The 23817-nt window shown below is 36.8% G+C and overlaps 1 protein-coding gene and 1 pseudogene across 1 annotated transcript in view; one reads left to right on the top strand and one right to left on the bottom strand.

Moving 5' to 3' along the window:
• The window catches only part of CTTNBP2NL (CTTNBP2 N-terminal like), a 52307-nt gene that overhangs the window by 7410 nt on the left and 21080 nt on the right, over positions 1-23817 (top strand). Inside the window, exon 2 of the mRNA XM_068964130.1 lies at positions 9172-9279. Coding sequence (XP_068820231.1) covers positions 9181-9279 — 99 coding nt within the window. The 5' untranslated portion in view covers positions 9172-9180. The remainder of the gene's footprint in view (positions 1-9171; positions 9280-23817) is intronic.
• On the bottom strand, positions 18097-22896 carry LOC138073549 (small kinetochore-associated protein pseudogene; annotated as a pseudogene).

The raw sequence follows: 23817 nt of genomic DNA, 5'->3' as shown, positions 1-23817 counted from the left end.
GACGGTATCTTAACAGTTTTACTATTTAGCTGTAATCTTCAGTAATTCACTTAACAACTCTGGTCTCAATTTTCATCTGTAAAATGAGAGTCCTAAGTTAGATGATTTCTGAGGTCCCTTCCAGTTCTGTGACTCAACATTGTAGCTGGTAAAATGAGAAAATCAGATGTAAGTTGGTACCAAGTAGCAGTAGTTACTAAGGAAGCCTCTGGAGTTAAATTACTTAGGTTCAAATTCTTTTTCTGTCACATACTACATGTAAGACTTTGAACAAGTTATTTAGTCTTTGTACCTTAGTTTTCCCATCTTTAAAATGGAGGTGATGGTTATGATGAACTGGCTGGTTCATGGTTATAACACCTATCACCTAAGGTTGTAAGGACTGAGTTAATACATGTCAAGTACTTAGAACACTGCCTGGAACAGATTAATGTTTAGCTCAGTGTGTGTGTGTGTGTTTTATTACTACTATGGTTTGAATTCTAAAAATCTCTGAGGAAAAAATAAATAAAACTCTGAGAAGTGGTGATTAATATTGGTAAGCTTAATTATATTATTATTAATTTCTGCCCTAAGTATAAATCTAAAAAATCTGGCAACCTAGAATCAGCTTTGAGTAGAATTCTGAAAGCATTTTAAGTATTGACCTTAACAAGTTATTAGCATTATTACAGAGCTGGCTTCTTGAGGCCTTCTTCAAAGTACACATTGAGAGTGTTGGATAAACAAGCATCTCAATCCCTTAGCACTGTTGTATACTATATTTATATTTCAGGATCCTGAAATTTGTACTCTGAAACTGTTACAAAACCATTCCTTTTTACATAATCCTATCATCAGACTGATAAGACAAAGCAAGGCATTCTCTATTCAGGCACTCTCACAGTAAGGGGAAGATTTTGATCTAGTTGAACATTTTAAAATACCGGTAGTAAATGATTACAATGTTGTGTTAGTTTGCTAGAGCTGCCATAACAAGTACCACAGACTGGGTTGCTGAAACAACAGAAATTTATCTTCTCACCATCCTGGAGGCTGCAAATCAGAAATCAGTGTGTCAGCAGCATTGGTTCCTTCTGAGGCCTCTCTGTCTTTGGCTTATTAAACAGGAGGCATCTTCTCCCTGTCTTCACAGGGTCTCTTCCTGGCCTGTGTTTTTATCCAAATCTCTCTTCTTACAAGGGCTCCAGGCATATTAGATAAGGGCCTACCCTAATGTCCTCGTATATTTTTTGGCTGCACCACCGTGACATGTGGGATCTTAGTTTCCTGACCAGAGATTGAACCAGTGCTCTCTGCAATGGAAGCACAGTCTTAACCACTGCACCACCAGGGAAGTCCCGTGACCTCATTTTTAACTTAATCACTCTTTAAAGACCCTGTTTTCAAATATATCACATTCTGAGGGATTAGGGATTAGGACTTCAACATATAAATTTGGGTTAGAGGACACATTTAACCTATAACACATAAGTACAAAGAATACAAATAGTTCAGTAATATCTTTTACCTTCAACTAAAAGAAGATTGACTTGACATTTATAGTAAAGCTTTTATTGCACAGTATTGTAGAATTTAGCAAGATTTGTTTTTCTACCTTGATTTTAGAGTCTCTGTAAATAATAATAGCAAAAACAACTCTCTTTAGTAAATGTGCAGAAGATCTGTTTACTTTTTACTTTGGGTAAAGGCCTCTTCCCTTTACCCAACCGCCACTCATTTTGGTTCTAGCTGTGCCTTTTCTGATAATATTTTGACATGTTTTTCTTTACTAGCCTAATCCTAAAATGCCAAAAGTACAATTTGGGATGCTGTCACTGTCTCACCCCCAAATGCATGAATAACCTTTATGAAAAGCCAGAAGTGCCAGAGGGTGGGGGAACTTAAATCCTGAAATAGTCAAGGTAATGTGTCAACACCTTCCACCCTCAGATAGAAGGTTGCTTTGGATACATTTTCTTCTTGAACAGCAGTGCACTTTTATTTATTTTAGACTTGGTATTTATAAAGGTGACTTTTTTAAAATTTCATATATGCTGGGTTTTTAAGGAAGTACGTTATCTAGTAGAAAGCTGTCAAAACACCCACTTTGTATGTCAGTGTTGATTTTTTGAATTTTTAGAATTCACTGGCCTTCCAAATTTTGGTTTTGCTTATATGTACTGAAAAGAGTCTTTACATAATTGGAACAAGTTTGCATTACATCTTTGCTATTTTTCTATTACTTATATTGAAAACTTACTGAATGGCCTGAATGTCAGTCAGTTGCAGCCTAAGTGTAAATTTCTTAAATTATAAATTATAAATTTGAATGTATAATAATGAAATGATTTTTATCCAGTTTTGGAAGAATGATCTCCTGGGTACCATAACTGAGTGTGTGTGTGTGTGTGTGTGTGTGTGTGTGTGCGCGCGCGCGCACGCGCTAACCAAGTGGATTTGAAAGAAAAGATTTATGTAGGGCTTTTTTTTTTTTGAGGTTCTTCTATATCTGGAAATATCTAAGACTCATCTTAAAAACGTTTTCTCTTACATGTCCCATTTCACCCACTACTTAGAAATAAAGCCTTCAGTTCCACATAGAGACATACACACACCCAGATACTAGGTAGACAAACATCTTACTTGTACTCCACCCTGCCCTGCCTACCCGCTTACTTAGCTATAGAAGCTGTTTGGGGTGTTTCTTTTTCTGCCACCCAGTCTCTCTGGTAAAAAGGCAACAATGCCTGCTATCATCTAGAATAAGTTCAGAGCAAGAAGGAAAAGGCACAGCCACAGCCAGAACCAAAATGACTGGAGGTTGGGTAAAGGGAAAAGGCCTTAACCCAAAGTAAAAGGTAAAATGAACAGAGTTCAAAGTAAAATGAACAGAGCCCAAGCCACAGCAGCATACCTCCATGACAGAATCAGCACTGGTGTTGAGGAGGCACAGTGGAGGTGGGGGGCCAGTGTCCTTGATACCCGTAATTCTGTTCTTGTGGGTGTTGGCACATGAAAGTTTGTACAGAAGACCTTCATGCGCTCCTGGCTCTTAGCCCTGACTTGGTGAGAAGTAGCATATAAATATACCACATAGTAAGCCGGGCAAATTCAGTTTGAAATCACTTATTAATAGCTTAAAAATAAGCTTCATATTTAGTCTATAAATAGGCTTATTTTTCCAGGGTATTGTAGTATGTATAACTTTATCTTTTTACTGTATATATTTATATATTTTTTTCATTGAGAAAAACTATAAAGCTTAATATAGCTATAGCTAGTTATACCACAGTGTATGATAATATATACAGACAACTTGTCCACAAGTGGTTTTTATTTCAAATTTATAGAAATTCCTTAGGCAGAAGTATCTGCATCTAAACTCTACGGAAACTTGGGTCTTGGAAAGATTCTACTGGAAGGAATGAGCTGAGCATCTGGTTGAAATGATCTTGTTTTTCTCTGTTACTTAATGGACAGTGACAGTGACAAGTAACAACTCATTTAGAAAATAAGTGGAGAATGAGTCTGTAGACTACGATGTGACTTGCCAAAAATCTGGCAGTCATATTTCTGATAATGAATATAGAGTTAGAAGCAGCCTTTCTCTGAAAATCTCAGACCAAATTATTTATATATTAGGCAGAAATTGGAGTCAAATGGACTTGGAAGCTTAAAATGCAAGATGGAAATTGTGTTCTATCAAATAAAATTTAGAGCCTATCTTTTTTAAAAGTTTGCTGTGTCTAATACACTATTAGAAAAGCATAAACCAAAAATTACATATAATTCAACATTTAATATTTGAACATAAGTGGGAAAAAGTAGAAGCTGGGATTAGTAATAAGCCCTTCAAAGTTGAGGTGGTGACAGATGGATTTGTTTGTTTATTGATTGGCAGATCAAGGGATCAGAATTTGCCTTACCAGAATTTGGCAGTTTGAAAAGTTAATTTGTAATCATGTTATTTTTTAAATCTAGTGCATTGTGAATAAGTCATAGTGATTCAAGCAAATAGGTTTTTGTCAGTTCAGGTAGAGAAAGTCAGTTTCTTCTAGTGACATTCATAAGATGAAATGGCAGTGGACATCTTAAAAAAGACTTTGAAAGGCCTCACCTTCCCTAATTATAATCGCAAAAGGGAAGGCAGATTCTTGGTGTTTTTTCCAATGTACTCAGCTTCATCTTGAAGTGGCTTGTTTTCTTCTTTCTTGTCTGTATCAACCTACAGCTGTCAGGCCTCTGCAGCTATGAGGACAGTTGACATTCTGAGGATTTACTAATTGTTTGTAGAGTGTGGTCACGTAGACAATAAATCTCTTATTATTTTGCACATTGAACATTTTTCCACCATGCTGATGACATTTTAAATATATTTGTCAGTTTTCCCAAATTTTAACTGAAGAAAACCTTAAGAATTTATACTTGAGGACTAAAGTGTGACCATAAGCTATCAGGTCAGTATCACCCCACCCCATCCCCCTCCTGTACCACCCCCAGGAATATCACTAGCATGCTAAAACTCAACACAGTTTTACTATCATGCATTTATATTTGAAACAAAAAGTTACTGCAGTATGTTGTGTATTGAAATTAGATTCAAATGTAAAGGACAGCAAAAAACCTGGAAAATTTTAATATTTACAAAGAATGGTTGTGGGAATATGCAAAAACAGATCTCTTGGGGTTGAATTACACAGCTGGGGCCCTTCTTTCTCTCTTGTGTCATTTGTATTACATTCACTTTCTGTAGCTGCTGCTGCTAAGTCGCTTCAGTTGTGTCCGACTCTGTGCGACCCCATAGACGGCAGCCCATCAGGCTCCCCTGTCCCTGGGATTCTCCAAGCAAAAACACTGGAGTGGGTTGCCATTTCCTTCTCCATCACTTCCTGTAGACACCAAGCTAAATAATTGGTGAAAGTGAAGTCGCTCAGTCGTGTCCAACTCTTTGCAACCCCATGGACTGCAGCCCACCAGGCTCCTCTGTCCATGGGATTCTCCAGGCAAGAATACTGGAGTGGGTTGCCATTTCCTTCTCCAGGGGATCTTCCCGACCCAGGGATCGAACCCAGGTCTACCACACTGCAGGCAGACGCTTTAACCTCTGAGCCACCAGGATTGGTACATATTAGCAAAATGTTCCAGATATTAAAATTTGTGTGCAGAAGTTATTCCAAATGTAGATGTAACATGAATATTGTTCTTTATGCCATTGACAAAGAACAGGATTTTTTCTTGCTTAGACTAGCCTGCTTTATATCAGGTTGGCCAAAAGTTTAATCAGGTTTTTCCATAATATCTTAGAGAAAATCCTAAACGAACTTTTTGGCCAACCCAGTAATTAAAGGGACTAGAGATTGTTTCAGTTTTACTCTTTTTTGAGGACGTATATTTATCACAACAAATCAAAAACTTTGTATAGTCTGTTTCAGTTCCTTTTGTATATTTACCTATAATTCTTACTTGACTTCTCTAACAAATAATTCTTAATTTTTACTCATGAAAGCTTCGAATGGAACCATGAAGGACTTTAGAGATTATCTAGTGTATTTGAGTTCATCTGTGAGGAAACTCAGTGCCAGAGCAGCTAGATAATTTTTTTTTTTTCCTCAAAGCCATATAGCTGGTTAGTAGCAGGGCTGAGACTGAAATTCTACATTCTTCACTCATCACACTGCTTCCTTAAACCACAGTTTTAGATTTCTTTTTTTTTTTTTAAGCACAGTTTTAGATTTCTTAATGAGAATATTTAAGGAATAAAAAAATATTGAAGGAAATACATTTTGGCTCCATTCCTAGTTGATTTACTCAACTAGTGCAGTTAGTATTTATAGACTCCCTTTACCAAGTGCTCGTTATTCCTCTTAACATCAGGGGAGAGGTGAAAAAGATATAAAATGATTCCTTGCTTTATAATATCCTTGAGAGAGGTTAAAGCATGAAACCATCAGGAAATGGGGGAAGGATTTCATCTAAAAACAAAAGTGACTCAAATGGTAGTTTAAATTCCTCACGACTCTTCACTCCAGCATGCTGTCTATCATCCTTCTTTATCTGTGGTTCCCAACTACAAAAGGGTAGCCAGAGTCTCTTATTTCTAAAGTAATTGATCTTGACTGTCCCAAGTTTTGGTAATGCCTTTCTCAGAATTCTTTTGGAAAATGAGAGAGGATCAGTTCAGTTTAGTCGCTCAGTCGCGTCCGACTCTTTGCGACCTCATGAATCGCAGCACGCCAGGCCTCCCTGTCCATCACCAACTCCCGGAGTTCACTCAAACTCACGTCCATTGAGTCTGTGATGCCATCCAGCCATCTCATCCTCTGTCGTCCCCTTTTCCTCCTGCCCCCAATCCCTCCCAGCATCAGAGTCTTTTCCAATGAGTCAACTCTTTGCATGAGGTGGCCAAAGTACTGGAGTTTCAGCTTCAGCATCATTCCCTCCAAAGAAATCCCAGGGCTGATCTCCTTCAGAATGGACTGGTTGGATCTCCTTGCAGTCCAAGGGACTCTCAAGAGTCTTCTCCAACACCACAGTTTAAAAGCATCAATTCTTCAGCGCTCAGCTTTCTTCACAGTCCAACTCTCACATCCATACGTGACCACTGGAAAAACCATAGCCTTAACTAGAACAGACCTTTGTTGACAAAGTAATGTCTCTGCTTTTGAATATGCTGTCTAGGTTGGTCATAACTTTTCTTCCAAGAAGTAAGCGTCTTTTAATTTCACGGCTGCAGTCACCATCTGTAGTGATTTTGGAGTCCCAAAAAATAAAGCCTGACACTGTTTCCACTGTTTCCCCATCTATTTCCCATGAAGTGATGGGACCAGATGCCATGATCTTCATTTTCTGAATGTTGAGCTTTAAGCCAACTTTTCACTCTCCTCTTTCAGGATAGTAGTTCCTAATAATTAAAGCATTGATCACCTTGTATCAGGAGCTTGGCAAGATGTTTTGTATTTATTAACTCAATCTTTACAGCAATCCTATGAGTTAGATATCATTTCACTTTAACAGATAGGAAAACTGGGACTCAGAACACTTGTCCAGTCACACAACGAAGATGTCAACCTAGCATCTATCTGACTGCAAAGTAATGTATTTTTTCCAGCATACTATCTTTAAGTGTAGCTTTATTAGGTTTGTGGGTTTGGGGGGTTTTGTTTGTTTTGTTTGTTTTTTAGTTTTTATTTTTAAAGTAACTGTTGTGAGGTATCTCTCTAATAGTTACATGAGAATTACTTACTAGTTGCTAACCCTCACCAATTAGAAATGTAGCAGTTAGAGCTGAAGTTACATTGAATATATTTTACCATGTGGCAAAGGATTCCTACAGCATGTTCTGGAAGGATATCTAACAACACAGTGAAGTATATATTTTCTACATGCTCTCATTCCCTTAAAGGCAGTAGTTCTAAAAGGAATCAATGACTCTTTTGTGTGCTCATAGAAATTGGGAGTTACTAGAGGGTGTGTGAACTAGTCATGTTGTGATTCACTTTGGGAAAAAAAAAAAAACTACATGAGTGTGGCAATTTAAAAGTAGAGCATGGGAGAGGGAAAACAGTTTTTGTTCTACTTTATAAATTATAAAATGTATCTTACCATACACAATAGTCAGAAGAGCCTTCAAAGATTGTATCATAGTCTAACTTTTATCTATGTGTGGTTTGTGAGAAATTAATCTTATGGAAAGGGTTAAATTTGTGCCATGCAATTTGCCATTTAACGTATTTTAAAAGATGCAAGACTTCTTAGAAATGTGAACTTGTTAAGTCAAATAAATTCAGTTTATAATAGCCTGGCCAATTAAGATGTTTAAACAATATATTTTAAGCACTCATTTAAAAGTACATTTGTACATGGTTGCACTTAAGTCTTATTTTACTATGAAATATAAATATTGTGATAGATGCTCTCTGTGAAAGTAGACAATTTAAAAGAAAAATTTCTCCTGTCGTCCCACCATACACTATCTTTGCTTAAATTGATTTCAGCCAGTTTCAGAGGGATCCAGAGTGTTTTATATACAGTTTTAGAGTTTGGTTATCTAAAAGTAGAAGATCTTTTTATGGTATAACAGTTTTTCAGTGAAATAGTATTCATTATTACAAAATTTTACCTGAACTTCTAGTGAATAAAACTAGTGTCTAATTGTTTCAGAGAATTCTGGCAAGTTGTAGTCCATGGAGTCGCAAAAGAGCTAGACACAACTTAGCAACTGAATGATAACAATTCTTTCTGAGACCTTCTAGGATGTTTGAATATATGCCAGGAGGGAAAAATAATGAAAACCTGATCTTTGTAAATGGTGATAAAGTCAATAATTAAAATGAATTTTATTTTCGTTTACTGCTCAGTTTATGATTAACATCAGAAAATTCTTATTTTTACATTTAATTACAACCATTTCCTTTCATTTTTAAATTTTATTTTTAATTGGAGGATAATTGCTTTACAATATTGTGTTGGTTTCTGCATACATCAGCATGGATCAGCCATAGGTATACATAAGTCTCCTCCCTCTTGAACCTCCCTCCCACCTCCTACCCAATTGCACCCCTCAAGGTTGTCACTGAGCACTGAGTTGAGCTCCCTGCGTCAAATCCCCACCAGCTGTCTGCTGTACACACGGCAATGCCCCACCCTCTTCATCTGCTGCTGTGTCCACAAGTCTCTTCTCTGTGTCTGTCTCCATCACTGCCCTGCGAATAAGCTCATCAGTACCGTCTTTCTAGATTCCATGTATGTGCCTTAATTTGTGATACTTGTTTTTCTCTTTCTGACTTAGTTCTCTCTGTATAAATGGGCTCTAGGTTCATCTACCTCATTAGAACTGACTCACATGTGTTTCTTTTTATAGCTGAGTAATATTTCATTGTATATATTTTCCACAGCTTCTTTACCCACTCATCTGTCAGTAGACATCGAGGCTGCTTCCATGTCCTAGCTATTATAAATAGTGCTGCAATGAACATTGGGTACATGGTGTCATTTTCAGGGTTTTCTCAGGGTATATGCCCAGTAGTGGGATTTCTGAGTCATATGGTAGTTTTATTCCTAGTTAACCATTTCCTTTCTTAAAAGTATTTTCTACTGTAATTCTTGCTCTTATCTCACTTTATTTTTTCTTAAATAGTATCGGATTACCTCTGTCTTCTGGAGATTATCTGATTATTGTCCTTGTTTCAGGCTTTCAGGATGAATCTGGAAAAACTCAGCAAGCCAGAACTCCTAACACTATTCAGTATTCTTGAAGGAGAGCTTGAAGCAAGGGACCTCGTTATAGAAGCTTTAAAGGTATGTTTTTTAAAAAAGAGAGAGAGAGTGGCCATCATATGTTTGAAAGCCATTTCTTTGCTTAACTAGGATATTTCTATAGTCCTAGTTGAAGTTAAGAGGCCTTGGTATATACACATTGATACTTGCTATAGCAGCCACCCATATGATATGATTTGGGGACTCTGATAAAGCATTTCTGCTTCCAAATAATTCCTTTAGTCTCCCTACCTGATGTCTGGACTTGAACTTTATTCTTTACCTTAGTGCCTTTAGCTGTTTCTGAATGCCAACCCCTCGAGAACCTGATGAAACCTACTTTCTTAAAAATCTGTATACAACCATATTCCATAATTCAGGATATAATATCTGATAGATCAAGGACTCCATTAAGACTATGAATAGATTTCCCTAGACCCCAGATTAAAAATTCTTACTCTGGTTTCAGTATTTGATATCTATTAAAATATCCAGGAATGGGGAGGAGATGGTTATAGGAAATCTACTTTCTATTCAATTTTGCTGTGAACCCAAAATTAATCTAAAAAATAAAGTCTAATTTAAAAAACAATATAAGGGCATAACTTCTTTAAAGTGTCGTGAATCTTCTACACCTTGGGAAGGATGTTTTCTAATCTGTCCTGAAATCAGATTTGGAGAGGGAAAGAAAAGACCTTAAGGGTATCTGTTTGAGTAATAGGAAGATGATACACCTGAAAGGAGAGAAGTGGCCAAATATGAGACTTGGGCATGCTGAAAAAAGCATAGTCTCTGCTGAAAGCTATTGCTTTTTTCTTTTTCTTTCTTTTTTTTTTTATGTAGCTTTGTAATGTGTGATGAGTGATTTCCAGTGGTTTAATTTCTCCAAAGTACATGAGGCAATTGCCTTCTGATTGGGGGGTGGAGTCTGGCTTATTTTCCTTTCCCCGCTTACTTCAGTCTTAGTTTACATGGCGTCCCTGAAGATCACATGTTTATGGCTTTGACACATGCCTAGTCAAATATAAAGTTCATTGCTCGAGTCTGCCTGTTCTGCCACTAAGCATGACTGTGTGACCTTGGTCAAGTCATTCAGTCTGTCTGAAACAAAGCTTCCTTGTCTGTAATAAGAATAAATGATTAAAAACTAGTATTTCTGTGTAACACTGTAATTTGCATGGCATTATAAGTACTCCAATGATGTAGGATTCATTTCTTCTTTTCCCTTTATTTGTATTCTCTCAGCACACATCATATACCCCATATCCAAGAAACAGTCAGTGGTTGCTAATCATCTGAATGGATGTTTCCAGTGTGCCCTCGACAGGCTAACTTTTCAGTGACTCCCCCGCCAACACGTATTACAAATAAATGTTTACTGTGGCTGGTGACTCATTTCTGCCACATCCACAGGTCTTCCCCTTTTGTCCCTCTTGGGGATTTCTCGTCCTTTCCCTGTACGTCCCTGAAAACTGTTTATCATAACCCCATCCTAAACTGATTACACCCAGGACACCTTCCCGTTTATTATCACATATTTATCTGATCAATGAAGAGAAAAGAAAAAGAAGGTTGAAGAAAGTTTGAGCTCATTCCCTATCCTTACTCCTAAAGTGAGTTGTTTTTCCTGCTTCCTTCTCTTGTTCTCATCTGAGACTTCTGGCTCTCCTCTCCATAGGAATTACCAGCTTAGACCTGGAAGGGTTCCACTGCCTAGGCTGAACCAGAAAGTGCTTTGCTCATGCCCTCTTAGAACTCAGAAAGCGTTTTCCAAGAGCAGCATTATTATAAATAGCAATCAGAATTTGGAAACTACAATAGTTTGGCAACGTTTAAAAAAGGCTCACCTGAGGATCTGTGCCTGTCTGCGCTGGGATTCCAGGAAGAAGTTTCCCATACATATCGCAACTGACTTACACAAAAACTTTTGGGCCTCAGCCCTCTCCTAATTGGGATAGGGGTTGAGGAATGGCTTCCTCTAATAGAAAAATTGGAAGATGACCTCTTTGCTTTCTAGCTTTAAAAACCTGTGGAGCTTTATGACTGTTTTGCTAATTCTTATACTCAGCACCTGGCATATAGATTCTCAAATGGATATTCGTTGAGCAGAGGAAATGTATGCCATTGTTTTAAAAGATTGCTGTAATATTTCAAAATGAATGTTGTAAATTACTAAATTTACAGCCTGCCCTATGTAACATACTGCCTTCTGGTTTTAATGTTAACAGATGCTAAGGTGCTTACTGCATATGTTTTCCTAAAATAAAATTATTTTTTTCTGTGTGAATCCAATTTTAGTTACTGTAGGCAGCTTCTGACAAGTTGAAAGCGCAGCTTGAGAAGCAAGAGCTGTAGTTAAGAGAGCATTTTGAAATAAGATACCATTCAGAATCAGGCACAAGTGTTGTATTTAGTCTGTGCATACAGCCTGTAGGTGGTAAAGTTCTCTTCTAAGATTTAAAGTATATGAGGTTTAGGTGAAATGAATAGCTTCACCAGAAGTGATATATCTTTAAACAGTCTATTGTTAGACAAAGTAGCAGCAGGGGGTCAAAATTGTTCCAGCCCTTTGAGAAAAGCAACTGCCATATCAGATTCTGAAAATGAAATCTTGTTTTATTTGTGGAGTGATTTTTTCTTTGGGCTTTTGATGTTGGTTCTGTAATATGTCAAGATTTTACTGCATTCTTTCTGTATAGCTCTTGCTTAGCAACAAACACTGTTGCTGTTCTTGAACTAATATGACAGCTTGCTAATTTTCTTCAATTTAGTATTCTGTGTTAATTCATGCTTAGCTGGTTGAAAAGGTTTTGGTCTTTGTTCTTAAATAGCAATGATTGGTTTTTCCTTTATGTTTTAAAGTTTTTTGTTTTGCTTTTTTTTTTTCTGTTTACCTTTAAGAGAGATTTTTCCTGGATATAAAATCTATTCTTTAACCTTGCATGTCTGAACAAAACCATATGGTTCACTGTTGCTGTTAAATAAATAGTAAGTCCCATTGGCAAGGGTTAGATTTATATAGGGATGTATTATAAAAGTTCCTGTAGTTTGTAAGTAAATCCTACCTGTAAAGTTATAATTGTAAAAGAGCTTCATTCATTTTCCAGAATTTCTGCAGTTTCAGATTGTAAATACACCCTTGTAGAGCCTTCATAGTTCTTTTTCTCCCCAAAATATAAAAGCCTCCTCACTCTTCTGTTGCAGCCAAGACATGTTTGGCATAGAACCAAGGAATTCAATAGAAAATAATGTAATATTCAGCTCTTCAGTATTTGAAGAATAATTGTTAGAGGCCATTTATACCATATTTGATCCTAAATGAACTTTATATAAAATGATTTTCTGTATTAGAAGGCATTACGTCAGAGAAAAGCCTTCTTAATGAAAGTCTCTCCCTTTGATTTGACCACTTCATTTACATGAATGAGAACACTATGGGAATCCCTTCCACAGTGAAAGCAGATGACATAGCTCATTAACTGTCCAGGAGAGGTTGGATTGGAACCACACGGTTCAGCAGGAGAAGCTCAGTTCATTAATTCTAAGAAAATCTAGAAAAAGCCTCCCAACAGGGTCTGATTACTCTAGAAAAAGAAGAGGGAACACTCATTTTTAAAATTTGGAAAACAGATTTGACTGTCAATAAAAGTTAAATAGTTTGAACCTTCCATGTTGTGTATATTATATCTATGTGTCTCAGATCTGATGCAAAGACACCCTTAGCTATGATTAAGTAGAATCTACCCTGATTAGTATCATTTTATTTTAAAGCATTCTTTAAATTGCTTTTGCAATAATAAATGGTGAAGTATTACAACTTTCACATAGAATAAGCTTAAAGAGTCTTGAATTCCTTTCCACTGATGCCTCAGTCATAAAACAGGTATAACTCTTCTAACGTCTAGGATATAACTTTGTTGGTTTTGGCCAAAAGCCATTGCAGAATTCCCTAGGCGAGAAAATTTACAGACAAAAATGTTGTAGGCAGGACAAGGTTAGAAATATATTTAAGAGTTTGAGGCTGTAATATTTAACTATTGGGAGTTTTTTAAACTGCCAGAGTTAGAAATAAAAAAATTGATGTTACATATATGTCTGTGTTAATAAATTATTTACTTTCTCCAAAAATATTCTTAAAATAATAATAAGGATCTTATGGCAGTGCCAAAAATATAGAACAGACACAAGCTATCATGGAAGGTGCTGTGGCCTAGGAAAATCACAAGTACACGTTCACTGTAAGTGGAGTGTGCCATCTGCTTTTGGTCATGGCCTTGTGCTTTTTTTGGAAGCAGATTATTATGAAGGCTGGTCTGAGATGAGGAAAGTAAAATTGAATTTGGCAAAAAACAGACATTGTCCTGTACTAGTAAGCTTGTCAAGTGTGTTTGCATTGAAAACAAAATCAGACATATACTCACATGATAACGGATCTGTGAATATATTTAAATGTACTCAAAGTTGAAGCATTCTTTGTCACTCATAAGCCTGGACATAACAGTTCTTTGACCAAAAATGATCCCATTTTGATAAATGATTTTTAGGAAGAGATTTTAGAATTGGAGTAGGTAATTTAAATCTTTGCTAAAAGATCACATGAACATAAGCTTATAACTGAGAGAAGTCCAGTTGCTGCCCATATAAGAACTGGGGTATTAAGAATCAAGCAGAACTTTATTTAGGGAATTGAATTATGAGGTTTTTAGATGTACATTCATAACCTTTACTATGATGTGTTTTAGAAGAGAATCAGTTGCCATCTGGGGCCATGGCGACTGGCCCCCCAAAAAACATGTTTTTTATGTGTTTTATATAGTTGGAATTTATATAGCTAATACTTCTCATTCCTACTCTCTGAATAATGTGCATATATGAAATCCTAGCTTTCAAAAAAGAGGCATAAAGGTGTAATTATTAGGCATTCTACTAAATTATCAACTAGAACCTTCAGTTAAGTGTAGCTGTCAAGAGCATGAGCTTTCATATTAGACAGACATAAGTTTGAGTTCTGCCATTTAACTGTATGATCTTAGACCCTGTTAACCTGTATCAATAAAATGGCACAGTTATCTCAAGAATTAAATGAGACAGCAAATGGTAGTCAAGGTGCTCAGTGTCATTTACTGTTAGTTATTATTATTAGAACATAAGTTTTAAAGTTCATCTATTTAGGAACAAAGATACATTCCATAAAGCAAGATATACTGATAGCATCCTGTCCTTCATAAGACAGCATAAGAAAGATGAACATTTTAAATTAAAATCTTTGTTATCAGAAGGGCTTGTACTGTAGCTTGTTTTTCTTATGGGAATTGATGGTTTTGAGCTGATCCACCCCCACCCTCACAACCTAACACGTGTATTTTGAGACAGTTGGCAAGGGTTAAGGGTGTACTGTGGGGCATGGAACAGATGTTACATTGCATTCCCTTCTCTCTGCCTTTATAATGAAAACAGGAAATACAGAGACAGTGTGGGAACATTTTTCAAATTGATTTTTTTCCATTGATTTCTTTGCTTATTTCTCTACTGATTGATTTGACATATTTGTTATATTTTGGCTTTTTATTTGCTTTATTGAGATAAAATTGACATGCATATATTTAATGTATATAAATTGATGTTTTCATATATGTATCCCCCATGAAACCTTTACTACCATCAAGATAGTGTACATATCCATCATCTCTCAAATTTTCCTCATGCCCCTTTGCAATCCCTTAACCTTCCCAACTCCTCCCCATAACCCCCACCTCAAAAGCACCAATCCTCTAGAGGTTAGTTTACATTTTCTGGAATTTTATGGTGGAATAATCATACAGGATGTAATCTTTTATTTGGCCTGGTTCTTTGACTCAATATAAGTATCTTGAGATCTATGTTGATGTTGTATTGACAATTCATTCCTTTCATTACCAAGTAGTGTCCATTGTGGGCTTGTGGGCTTTCCCAGTAGCTCAGCTGGTAAAGAATCCGCCTGCAATGCAGGAGACCCCAGTTTGATTCCTGGGTCAGGAAGATCCGTTGGAGAACGGATAGGCTACTCACTCCAGTATTCTTGGGCTTCCCTGGTGGCTTAGACAGTAAAGAATCCACCTGCAGTGCAGGAGACCTAGGTTCGATCCCTGAGTTGAGAAGATCCGCTGGAGGAGGGCATGACAACCCACTCCAGTATTCTTGCCTGGAGAATCCCTGTGGACAGAGGAGCCTGGCGAGCTACAGTCCATGGGGTCACAACTGAGCAACTAAGTACAGCACAGCATAGTGTCCACTGTATGTGTGTACCAGTTTGTTGTGTCAGTTCATGATAGTGAACATTTACGTTTGCAGTTTTGGACTATTGCAAATAAAGTTCCTATGAACATTCATACACAAGGCTTTGTATGGACATGCACTTAATATTTCTTTTGGATGAATACCTAGGAATAGAATGGTTATGTTACATGGTAGATGTATGTTTAACTTTTTAAGAAACGGTCAAATTGTCTAAAGTAGTTTTACCATTTTCATTCCCACCAGCATGTATAAGAGTTCCATTTGCTCCACATCCTCACCAGCACTTGATATGGCCAGTCCTTTTAGTTTTAGTCTTTCTGATAGGTATATAATATGACATTGCAGTTTTAATTTGAATTTCCCTGCTGACTAATGATGTTGAGCATCTTTTCATGCTTATTTGCTATGTTGTTTTTCTTCCATAAAATACTTGTTCAAATCTTTTGCCCATTTTTAAATTGAGTTGATTTTTTTCATTACTGCATTTTGAACATTCCTTCTATATCTGGATTCAAGTACTTTAATAGATATATGCCTTGCAAATATTTTCTCCCTGTCTGTGGCTTATCATTTCATACTCTTAACTGTATCTTTTGAAGAGCAGAAGTTTTTCATTTTGATGAAGTCCATTTTATCAATGTTTCTTTCATAGATTTTGCTTTTAGTATCACATAACTAATATTTAGTGTCAAATAAGAAATCTTTGCCTAAACTGATGTCAGAAACTTTTTCTCTTGTGTTTCTATAATTTTATAGTTTAAGTTTTACACTTGAATCTATGATACAGCTTCATTTTGTTATATGGTAAAATATATGGATCAAATAATAAATTTTTTTGCTGATGGATAGACAATTGTTCTAGCCTCATTTGTTAAAAAGACTGTCCTTCCTTTGTAGATGGCTTTGGCCTCTTTGTCACAATCCATTTTCCATATATTTTTTTGCTTATTTCTGGATTTTCTGTTATATTCCATTGCTCCACTTGTCTGCCTTGATGCCTGTACCATGTTTTCTTGATTACTGTGGCCTTTTATGTAAGTCTTAAAATTAGGTAATGTTAATCCTCCAACTTCTGTTCTTTGAACATTGTTTTGCTTATGCATGGGTCTTGGCATTTCCATATGAATTTTAGAATCAGCTAATTGCTAATCCACGAACATGATATTTCTCTCCATTTACTCAGCAGTGCTTTATAGTCCTCATTGTATAGGTCTTTAATATCTTTTGTCAGATTTATCACTATTTCATTGTTTTATGATTATTATAACTTTTTAATGTTAATTTCTGATTATATAGATATGAAATTGATTTTGTATATTGATCCTTTATCCTGCAACCTTAATAATCTCATGTATTAGTTCTAATAGCTTTTTTATAAATTTCATTGAATTTTCTATAATCATGTTTGCAAATAAAGACAATTTTACTTATTTTTTTCTAATCTGATTTCCATCTATTTATTGCCTTATTGTATTGGTTAGAACCTCCAGTACAAAGTTAAATAGAAGTAGTATGGATATCTTTGTTTTGTCTCTGAACTTAGGGAGGAAACAGTCTTTCATCATTAAATATGCTAGCTGTAGGTTTTCATAGATGTTCTTTATCAAGTTGAGGAAATGTCCTTCTGTTTCTAGCTTGCTGAGACTTAGAATAGATTTTGTCATGTGCTTTCTCTGTATCTTTTTTTTGGGTTTTTGGTTGGTTGGTTTTTCGGTTAAAAGCTCCAACATGTATTATTTCATAGATGTTACTATTAGACCTTCATCCCATTTATTAAGCCATTTCAGATGACTTCAAGTTCATAAATTTACAATGAGGTTATAGAGCCCAGGCCTCCCTCAGTTGGTCAGTAATCCACCTGCAGTGCAGGAGACCCCAGTTCAATTCCTGGGTTGGGAAGGTCTGCTGGAGAAGGGATAGACTACCCACTCTAGTATTCTTGGGTTTCCCTTGTGGCTCAGTTGGTGAAGAATCCACCTGCATTGTGGGAGACCTGGGTTCAATCCCTGGGTTGGGAAGATCCCCTGGAGAAGGAAAAGGCTACCCACTCCAGTATTCTGGCCTGGAGAATTCCATGGACTATATAGTCCATGGGGTCGCAAGAGGCAGACACGACTGGGCGACTTTAGAGCGCAACCAGGATGGGACAGAATGTATTCCAAGTTTGGAGGGGGCTGCGTAGTTCCTCAGTGGTGTCTCCTGTGGAGCACCTGTCCTCCACTGTTTGCTCCTGCACGTCTGAATGTGACCTTTCTCAGGCTGTGGCCATTTCATCTCCTGATTCTAGTGCTCTGCCACTTTGTTGTCTAGAAGATTGATGCAAGCTTCCTGGCCCCATCCCTTCTTAGGCCTCAAATACATACTGTGAGGTTCAGGAGAGCTGGCCAATTTGAAGGCTAAGAACACTTGCTTGAAGGAGGAACTGCCATGCCAGCATATACTGTCCTTAATCATACTGCAGAAACTGCTTTCATTCTGAGGATGGTGAGTCCTAAAAAGATGATGGCCAAGAAGCAGATGTTCTAAGGGACTTATTCTGAAAGTTTATCCCCAAGAGAGAGCCATGTGGCCACCTGCTTTTTATCATATTTCTAATAGCTGCTCCATTTCCTCAAGCGCTGTTGTAAAATCATTTACTTGGCTTATATAAGGTCTGTTGTTCTTTGAACTGGGCCCTCTTGTCTTCTTTCATCTTCAGCCTTACCTTTAAGACCTGCAACTCCTCCTGTCTGTTTTCTGGCTGTTTCATTAAAAAGCTTCAGCTCATCTTGCAAAGTTTCTAACAGCAATGTAGAGTCCATGTGATCCATAGTGGAGTCTAGGTATGTATGATACCAGGGTCTCACTGCCTGGGTTGAGGCCCTTGCCCTCCAAAACTGCCCAACAGTTGTTCTAAAACTTCTCCATTAGCTCCACCTTCTGGGTCAGGTCCTTCAGTTCTCCCTGAGTTTCAGTCAACTTCTGGTGCAACTGCTGGTTGATGGCCTTTAAGAGCTGGTTCTTATCCTTGAGCTCTTCCTCTGATTTCAGTTTACTGTGTGATTTGTGGCTCTTGCTGATGTTCCTCCTGGTGGCAGTGTCTGTAGCTTTCACCTGCCCATTCTCGTGTCTTGGTCTGATGATTTTTCTAACATCATTCTCTGAACCTCCTGAACGAGTTCTGGAAGCATCAGCTTCTTTGGACTTAACAGGCAATAGGCTCTTAGAAGTGTCTTGAGTTTGTGCCTATCTGGGCAGGCCACTACTTAACACAGAGGAGGGCTGCAAGGTGTATGCCATCTTAACCATGCTGGCATTGTAACAAGGTGGCATGGCTGGGGCCCAGGCACCTGCTGCTTCCACCCACAGGCCTCAGCCGAGAACTACTTCCCTGGTGGCTCAGACAGTAAAGCGTCTGCCTACAGTGCGGGAGGCCTGGGTTTGATCCCTGGGTCAGGAAGATCCTCTGGACAAGGAAATGGCATCCCACTCCAGTACTCCTGCCTGGAAAATCCCATGGACGGAGGAACGTAGTAGGCTACCGTCCATGGGGTCGCAAAGAGTTGGACACGACTGAGCAACTTCATTTCACTTTTTTTTTTCATGTCCTTGCTATGTTTCTGAAATATTGTCTGAAAAAGAATTTCATCCCTTTTCTTACTGAGTTTCTCTTAAATCAAGTAGATTGATGTGGAGTAGCTTTTTTAGCTTTATCCTATGGCTCTTCTGGGCTTCCCTGATAGTTCAGTTGGTCAAGAATCCACCTGCAATGCAGGAGACCCTGGTTCGATTCCTGGGTCAGGAAGATCCCCTGGAGAAGGGATAGGCTACCCACTCTAGTATTCTTGGGCTTCCCTTGTGGCTCATCTGGTAAAGAATCCACCTGCAATGCGGGAAACCTGGGTTTGATCCCTGGGTTGGGAAGATCCCCTGGAGAAGGGAAAGGCTACTCACTCCAGTATTCTGGCCTGGAGAATTCCATGGGATTACAAAGAGTCAGACATGACTGAACAACTTTCACTCACATGACATCTTAGAAACTAGAATTCTCTAACTTCAAATTTTATGCAGTAGAGTTTAGTAATCAAATTATTTTCCCCAGTGGCAAAAGTTAATTTTAATTTAAAAATCAAATCATAAACATTTGCAAAAGAGAAACAAACCAAAAAAAAAAAAAAAAACCTCTGCTACTTTAATGAACTGCTGTCCTTTAAAGCAACTTTTATCCTTTGACTTTAATAGTTTTAATAGTTTACTGGTTTCTTATGATACTTTTATCAAACAGGAAAAAACAATATGTACATTTTTTTACCTTCTGACAGAATATCTTTACCTCTTTCCTAGGAGTAACAAAAGCAGTTAAATCATTTAAATTGCATTTTAGTATGTCATATCACAGGAAATAGACATCAAAATGATACAAATGAACTTATTTACAAAATAGAAATAGACTCATAGACATAGAAAACAAATTTATGCTTATGAAAGAGGAAGGAGGAAATGATAAATTGGGAATTGGGGGTTATCAGATATACAATATTGTGTATGAAATAGATAAACATAAAGAATAAACAAGGACCTATTGTATAGCACTGGGAACTGTGTTCAGTATCTCATAATAACCTATCATGGAAAAGAATCTGAAAAAGCATATCTAAATATATTTATCATTGTCTGATATCAACTATTTGCTATTTTCTAAGAAAAAAGTAAAAAAAGATATAGCTTTTTAATCACGTCATCATTTATATTATACATTGTGGCATTTAGGATGTTTAAGCATAACGGTACCAGAAAAATAAGCACATTTACCATTTAACTGACATCTTCCAGTAGGCTGTTTTTCTTACATCTTTGAGGAAAGAAAGGCGGGATTCAGTTTGTAAAATGCTACCTATTTAGAGAAGACACAGTTGTCTAGTAGTTGGGGAAAGCTTCAGAAAAGATTACAGCAGTGGGGAATTTCACTGCATTTTTCAGCCTGAAACTAAAACAAATAAAAAAGGGAAACAGCTTATTCCTGTTATTTTTACTTCCTCTTATTGTGTCTTCCTTGCATGCATTAGCCTTGTGATTTGTGATTAATCAGAGGTTATTTCTAGTTGTCCCCATAGGAGAAGAGAAAGAAAGATGAAGAGGTTGCTTCTAAAGTTAAAGCCTGTGGTCCATCATTTAGTATTTCAGTTCAGCCAATTGTAGGAACAATTTGAAAGATAGACGGAAACTATCTTGTGTATTTGCTGAAAGTCCTTATGGAAGAGAAGTATGTATAGAATCAAGCTGAGAATTTTATTATATAGGAAATTGTTTCCTTAGAAAAGCACAGCAATAAATCTATTCCACGAAACCATTCTTGTGTGTGCACAAGGATGTTCATTGCAGTATTGTTTAATACAGTATTGAGAAATATAATCAGCCTAAAATATCCATCAGTAAAAATACAGGTAAAAATATGGGTGCATAACTGATACATCCTTATTATGGAATATAATCACGTTTTTTTAATGAGAAAGCAAAAGCTATGTATTTACTGTCTTCAAAAGCTCTTTAAGACACACTAAGTGAAAACAAGTTGCAGAACAGTTTCCCAGAAAATAATATCTATGAAATTACACACACACACACACACACACACACACACACTCTACACACACATGTACATGCTTGAAAAATGTCTGGAAGGATGTCTATCATACTAAAAACCTTCAGAAAAGAAAGAGAAATTGGGTTATGTTTAGAAAGTACTTCAGCTTTATCTGTGGAGTTAAAATTTTATGAGAAAATAGTCATTTGCTAATGGTGAAATTAAAATAAAAGTTGTATTTCTAAGAAATACAGTGTGAGCAGTGGGATGGCAAGGAGTTAAGAACATTTACTTTTTAAACTTCAGGTAGTTGATACTTCTCACAGAAATCTCTATTAACTCAAAAATCTAGTTAAGAGAGTAGAGAAGTATAGCATACCTGGGGCAAGCGTGAGCTTACTACCTCTGTATCCCTGACTTTCTCCCCAAAAAGCAGGCTAAATTTCTGACTGATTTTCAAATTCTGCCTTTGTGTAGGATACCTAAAAGTTATTCTTCCAGAGGTCATGGAAGTTTCTTTCAGAGTTCATGGATTCAAATTACATAAAGCTAACAACATATGTGTATGAAGCCAAGAAATTTTAATATCATAGCAAAAGACCTACTACCCTTCAAAGTATTTTTCCTGTCTTCAGTTCCATTATGTGTAGTTCATAATATTTCATCATTTAATAACAACAAAAAGTATATTCTGCCTCAAAAAGTCAACTTCGCCCAGTGAGTACTAAGATATGCGTAAGTTAAAAAAAAGTTTTAATCTAATTCAATACCTAATGTGTTGTCACTTCAACAAAAGACTGAATTCTTTGGTAGACCTGATTACGAGATTATTATTTGATTCAGAAGTCTCTTGTTGATTTGAAACTTCATAAATAGAACTTCTCATATAAGTGTACGTAATAAATTTTTGTACAGTTAATGCATACTTTTTTCTGTTTTTCTTTGCACTTTATCTTGCTGCACTGCATGCCACATATCTATTGATAGACCCTAGAAAGTTCTTCAGAAATATTTGTCATCTGAGAAAATAAGTTAAGGCCCTTTAAGTTTAACTTGAATGCATTCAAGCCTCAAAAAATAGGTTGCCACTTATTCATATTTTTGAGAAAAGAGATTTACCTAGTTTGCTATCTAAATATAGTTTGCCAACTAAAAATTGCCACTTGCCATCTGGTTCTAAAAGAATGAAGTCACCAGACACTGCAGTCACTGACCTTCAACACACCCTGAAAGGAGTTCAGGGCAGAGATCAGGATTGAGGCACTCTGTGCCCTGGGAGAAACTGGCAAAACAGGACTTCAGGTAGATATTGTCAAGAGAAGGTTTTATGAGCCAATTTCTTGCATCTTCTCATATGTAGAAAACTACTGAGATCATTAATGGAGACTTCTGCTCCTTATGACTAGCAGCACCCTCTGCCAAAATGTGTGCCTGGTTGTATGTTTTCCCATCACCAGAATCATATGTACAGGACCTTCCCTCTTACCTCTTCGGAGCATTTCCTCAGGGCTATCTGAGAGGCTCTCTCCCAGTCTGCACCCAAATAAAACTTAACTCACAACTTTCACATTGTGCGTTTTTTTCAGCTGACAAGTCTCATAATTTCACTATTGCTGATAATTTCCACTCAGTGACATTATTTACATCTCACCCCTGTACAAAGAAAGAACAATTTGTTCTTCAGACAGGAAATTATTGCTTTGTGTTTGTTTCCATATTTTTAGTCAAGGATACCAAATAATTAGGATAGGCACCTTTGTTCACTGTGTATCTGTATTCAACTAAAAAATTTTTAAAGTGTACTGATGTTTTACCTCCATATCCTTTCCTATCAAATTGAGATCTGCATCCCCTAAGTGGTTAGTAATGGGAGTTTTGAGAGGATCAAGGAAAAGAATTCAGTACTTTTTTAAGGGTACAGCATTGCTTGTCTTTCTTCATCTGTCTGGGTATATTTACAAAAAATAATGTTTCCTACACTTTTCAACTAAGGACCCCTGTGGGCATCTGTCTAAATTACACATGTCCTTTATCTTTTGGGATATATTTCTTTATCCCCCATTTCTCCAGTGTTTTTGTTTCTGGCTTTCACAAAATATTCATTATCCCTCCTTTAGTTACTTTCCAAATTGATAGCTCCGAGTTCTTTTCTCTTTAAAATCTTCCCTTCAGTCTCCTGTCCTTCCTGTCCTGACAGTATCTTTCATCCTAGAAATCATTAAAGGAAAAGAGAACTAAAACAAAGTCTTTCTAGATTTAGAATAGAAACAGTTTTCCTGTTCCTTATGGATTAAAATGGAGAAAGGGTCTAGGTTATCCCATTCTTGTCTTCAGTAACATTTAAAGTTTCCTAATGGTATCAACACTCTTTAAAATAAAAACAAAAAGGAAGAGCTTATGTATCTCCAAACAAAGATTTCCTGTTCTGATCCCAGGCATATGCTAATCCCTTTCCATGCACTTTTATCATGAAGATAAAAGTAGTCTTGGGTCAGAATCACTTGGAATTAATAGTAGCAGTGATCAACTTCCACGTGCTTGGTTTCACCATATATTCAGTGCCTTACTGTAGTGATGAACATTACCAGTTCACATTTTAAATTATTATTAAACACCCCACAATGCACCAAGAGCCCACTTTTTACTTTTCATTCCTGACTTCTTTACCCCTTTCTTCATCCTTTTCTGTAAAAAACAGTCCTTTTCTGACTGGAGTCCTAAGCCAGCTGGTTGAAACTGAG

The sequence above is a fragment of the Capricornis sumatraensis genome, chromosome 2 (genome assembly GCF_032405125.1).
Source record: "Capricornis sumatraensis isolate serow.1 chromosome 2, serow.2, whole genome shotgun sequence".
Lineage (NCBI taxonomy): Eukaryota > Metazoa > Chordata > Mammalia > Artiodactyla > Bovidae > Capricornis > Capricornis sumatraensis.
Note: the sequence above shows the minus strand (reverse complement) of the source record. Positions and strands in the feature narration are given on the sequence as shown.